The sequence below is a fragment of the Notolabrus celidotus genome, chromosome 1 (assembly GCF_009762535.1).
Source record: "Notolabrus celidotus isolate fNotCel1 chromosome 1, fNotCel1.pri, whole genome shotgun sequence".
Classification (NCBI taxonomy): Eukaryota; Metazoa; Chordata; class Actinopteri; order Labriformes; family Labridae; genus Notolabrus; species Notolabrus celidotus.
In genome coordinates, this window is record NC_048272.1 from 29,342,756 (window position 1) to 29,347,730 (window position 4,975).

Genomic DNA, 4,975 nt, shown 5'->3' on the forward strand with positions numbered 1-4,975 from the left:
AGAGGCAGCTGTGGCAGTAGCTCAGTCCGTAGGGACTTGGCTTGGGAACCGAAAGGTCGCCGGCTCGAGACCCAGTATGGACGAAGCTTGGCAAGTGGACTGGTGGCTGGAGAGGTGCTGGTTCACTTGCCTGGGCACTGCCGAGGTGCCCCTAAGCAAGGCACCGAACCCCCAACTGCCCTGGGTGCGCTGGTTGACTGCAGTATCCTCACTCTGACATCTCTCCCTAAGCATGTTCACTGCATGTGTTTGCATATGTATGTATATACTAAAAAAACTGTAGCATGTCTAAAAAATAGCATGAGTGAAAAAATTGAATTTCCCCCCTGGGGATCAATAAAGTACCTTTCTTCTTCTTTATAAACAAGATTAATAAATAACTTCACAGAAACATATGGTCTATTTTCCTCTTCAGTCACCTCAGACACTTGGTTGTCAATGTCTGGTTTCCATTTCTCATACAATCTTTTTATTTTGGTTTAGGCAACTTAAACAATCATTTATTCATCTTTACTGTATCTGTTGCTATCTAGTTAAAAGTAAGAGTAAATAATACAAACATACAGAAATAATAGAAGAAAGAAGAAAGAGAAAAATATAAATAAATGAAATAAAAAAAGGCACTGTACTTCACCAACACAGTCATGGCAGTGGTCCACCTTCCAACAAACACATGCCTCTGCAGTCTTACAGAATATGTTATCTTATCCATCAAATACATTTCAGAAATCTTCTCAGTCCACAAACTGAGTGATGGGGGTCTCAAGTTTTAACCACTTAATGGGGACACATTTGACAGCTGATGTCAACAGTATTTGTAAAAGGTACATTTTGCCTCTTCCTTCAATTCCCTGTGGCGTTACAACCAAGCGGCAACATCCAGTCGCGAGAATTGATGCCAATGCGTAAGTGTTAAAAACTGCAGTTCAAGTGTCCGCTTGAGGCTGGCTCCGGAAGTACTGGAAACCACATATACACCAATTCAAAAAAGCCAATCTTTACAGCAGAAATAAACATGTTTACAGCCTGCCACAAAAAACTGGTGTAGTTTGGATAGCTCATTTCGGCACACACTGTATGGGGGGTTAATTTCTTTCTAATGCTGGAATTTCCAAGGTATTAAGATTACGAGTTTTTCATTATGATAGGCATAGCTGACTTGATTGACAGGCGGGAACTATGATTTAAAGACCACGACTTATATTCTATTTTGAATATACAGTTTTATTTAACCTGAAAAAGAATTGGTAATGCACTTTTAAATAACCGCTTCATTCAAAATAGATATAAAGAAATCCACAAAACGGAATCAGGGTTGTAACAGTTCAGGTGGCAAACGGGGTAGATGTATCTGTGTTGGTCCTCAGAGGTAGTCTGGATTGTTGTATGAAGGAAGGCACCGGGATCTCCCCTCCTCTACGGTGACACACGACAAGTTGGGCAGGCAGGGGCAAGTATGGTGGAGTCTTTTTCCAAAGAAAGGAATCTGGAAATAACAGTGAAGACTGTTGGTATAACATTTAATAGTTATAACACACAGTAATGTTCAATGTTTGTCCATCTTGCCTCATTACAAATTGAAATGTCTTGATGCTTCAAAAGTAACAACAGAACAGCTCCATTAATTTAACGTAGCTATAGGATCAAGGAGTTAAATATCAATCACATTTAGTTGACAAACTATGTCAACTATGTTATGTCCAGTGCTTCACCTCCCTTCATGCAGCACATATTGTCTCATCATCAATGGGGGGCAGAATCTTGAAACCACTCTTTGCCCAGATGGTTGCAAGATTCTGCCTACTGGTCAGGATGGTGTCTGCAGTATTATAGATAAAATTATGAACATACAGTATTTGCCAAGAATAGACTTTACCTGGGTGTCATATTAACAGTCACCTTAACACACTTGGAGAGCCATACTATAGCATTCATTTATTTATTTCCCGAGACATGACACTTTCTACGATCAGTTAAGACATGCCAGCTCAAGTACTCTTGATGACTTTGACACACACGCTTGCGCGCACACGCACACACACACACGCACACACACGCACCCACACCCACTCACACACTATCCCACCCACTAACCCACCCAACCACACACATCAGTGCTGACATTCCATAAATGCATTGTGTGTTTTCTGACCGCCCCTGTTACAAATCAACTCATTATTTATGGAAGTCCAGCTCCCTGTGCCAATTTTGGAAACATTATTACCTTGTGAAAAAAATGGAGGAAGGAGGACCCAAGTGCACATTTAAAATGAAAGGTTTTAATAATCAATAGGACAAAACTTACTGAAATTTCTAAGAAACTAAATCCAAAAAGTCCAAAATAAAACACAGGGAACACAAGGAAAGCAACACACATAGAACACTGGAGAGATGTACATGATGCAACCCAGGACAGGTGAAACAGAGAAACTTAATACACAGAGTAATTAACACAGGTGTGGAACACAGGACACAGGTGAAACTAATCAGGTTCATCAAAAAAGGAGGGAAACACAAAAAAGGCAGGAAGTAAAACTAAACTGGAAAAAGGGGCTGTTTTCGAAACAGCCTACTATACTAGCAGTACGAACAATAATGATTTGGCCAAAATTCAGTAGTATGCAGAATGTGGACAACTGCAAAATCTGCAGTATGCCAAAACTACCCAGATGTTGTACTGATTTGGGAAAATGTTTCAGTATGCATCAGACCAGTACTGTTTCCCACAATACACAGCCCTAACGTTAGGGTTTTTCTATTTTTTAAGGGGGAACTCCGTTTGTAGGTCTGTGAAAACTACTGAATTCCATATAAACCACTTCTTAACTTTTTAAATCATAAGTGGATGCGAAAGAAGCAGTTTCTTTTTCAGCTTGGCTGTTGTTTACTTCTGCTTTCCGAAACCGAAAATCCGGTGTCGCCTGACCCAGCATACTGCAGAATGGATCGAACAGAACAGTCATACTACATACTAATTTCAAACGCAGTATGTAGCAGCCAGTACCTACTACCTACTACATTCGTAGGTAGTATGTAGCAGACTGGCTTCAAGCATGTCCTGTAAGCCGGTGGGGCTTGGGGCCTTACTACTGCACGGGCCTGCCTCGAAACATCACGTGATGGCTGAGATTAAAAGCATTTGCTTGGACTATCTCACCTGGTGGCTCAGAGGGTGACATTCGTCTCCTTCCTGTCCCACTGGTGTGCACATACGTAGACTGCGGATCCACAAGCTCACAGCACAACACATCCCCTCTCTGCACTGAGGGTCCGTCTCACAGGCCTAAAACACACACACAGCAATTCACAAGTTTAAAGGATGATTCAAGTGAACCTGTTAATGACTCATACCAACACTGCTTAGTTTTAAGGACAAATAATGGAATACAATTTTCAACCGACAGTCAAATCAAGTTTACCGCTCAGAATGTTATGACCTTATTTACTTCAACAGTATTTTGTAACGTTGAATTATCTTGTGACGTTTCTCAAAGATTCTACTTAATCACTTATTTCCTGTTGATATGAAGTTCTTTTCAGATTAAAAAACTGAAAAAAATGAAGTGCCAGAGTTGTTTTGAAATAAAAAAGTTATGTGAATGAATAAACAGCAGTCGCTGATATTATAGGGGCCACGTCTTATAACACTTGTAGTATAATCAGTTGTGAAATAAACAATTACACTGTATGTAAAACATACATTGACAAGATATGTCATATAAATTAACACAATCATGCAATACATGTTTAGAAGTATAAGAACATTTTTTACATAAGAAGGTTCCATGTACAGTGCAAAAAAGATTTACTTGTTGTAGTTTCAATGATCCAGAGTCATATTGGATGCTTGACTCCAGTTTATTGATAACGTGTACAACAGGACTCAACAGGAGGGTGCCGACTACATCGGTTCCATAACAACACAATGCACATGCGCATCTCCAGTCTCGTGTGAGACGCACACAGACTACGGCAACATGCAGTAGTCAAAAAAAGTTAAGACAACTGTCTACATCCCTCTTCTTTAGCTTTGGTTTCCAACCGAAAGAAAATAAAAACACACATTTCATCATATGTTGTGATATTCAAACATTGTACTGGAAAGCAAACAGTTTGGCATGAACACTACTCAAAACTTTCACTTGTAACAGAAACATATGACATTCAGTATCTGTAAGTAAATTCACATTTAACATTTCTAGCTCATTTAACAATTGCACTAGCAACATGAACAAACATCACACCTCACATCATCACATTGTCTCGTGTGTGTATTTATATTTTCTGAAATCATACTTGGCTGAAATATGTTTTGTTTGGCTTTGAAACCCTACCACATATGGTGATATATGTAGAAGCAGTAGATTGAACTGTATTTTTCTCACGTGTTTCCACAAACTTCTCAAACACTCTGCTGGGGGTCTCTTCAGCACTCTTTTGTTTTTGACATTGCTTCTTAGGTATTTGCTTAACATTGTCGGTCACCAGTGTTTTGTCCATTTGTGGTTCAGGTGTGTGTTGTGGCACATCTGGATCAGGTGTGATAGTTGGCTTTGGTTCTGTTACTGGCAAGATGTGGCGTCGGTTGCTCGGCCCACTTTCTCCTTACCACTCCCACTTTGTCATATCCTCTTGTGTTTGAAGTCTTACCACCTGGTTTTCTGTTAGGGGAGTTAGTGGCTTGCTCGACTTGTCATAGCAGTTTTTCTGTGCTCTGCGTTTCTTTGTGAGCTGGGCTTTGACGCTTACTGTTGTTTTTGCTGCTGGTTTTAGCAACAGTTTGCTGACTGGTAGGGTTGCACGAGTATGCCTCGAGAGAAGTCTTTGTGCAGGAGAACCTAAAACAGTGTCTCTGGGCATGTTTCTGATGTTCAACAGGTTCAGAGAGAAATCTGACCCATCTCTTTTCGTCACCTCGAGCAGTTTTTTCACACTCCTCACAGCCCGTTCACTGAGGCTGTTGGACTGTGGGTAC

At 40.4% G+C, this 4,975-nt stretch overlaps 1 protein-coding gene across 1 annotated transcript; it reads right to left on the reverse strand.

Annotated features, from left to right (window-relative positions):
• Nucleotides 1-415: 415 nt before the first annotated feature.
• LOC117818401 (AVIToxin-VAR2-like) lies at nt 416-4,500 on the reverse strand. The gene is made up of 4 exons (XM_034691263.1): nt 4,386-4,500; nt 3,810-3,901; nt 3,158-3,283; nt 416-1,486 (listed from the first exon to the last, which is right to left on the reverse strand). Exons 1-4 carry the CDS (start codon nt 4,498-4,500, stop codon nt 1,364-1,366), a joined length of 456 nt encoding a protein of 151 aa, XP_034547154.1. The 3' UTR covers nt 416-1,363.
• Between the last annotated feature and the right edge of the window lie 475 nt (nt 4,501-4,975).

Coding starts and splice junctions, on each gene's coding strand:
- LOC117818401 (XM_034691263.1), bottom strand. CDS start 4,500: ATGGACAAAACACTGGTGACCGACAATGTTAAGCAAATACCTAAGAAG. Junction 3,902..4,385: donor TGAGAAGTTTGTGGAAACAC/GTGAGAAAAATA, acceptor GAACCGATGTAG/TCGGCACCCTCCTGTTGAGT. Junction 1,487..3,157: donor GTCACCCTCTGAGCCACCAG/GTGAGATAGTCC, acceptor TGTTATTTCCAG/ATTCCTTTCTTTGGAAAAAG.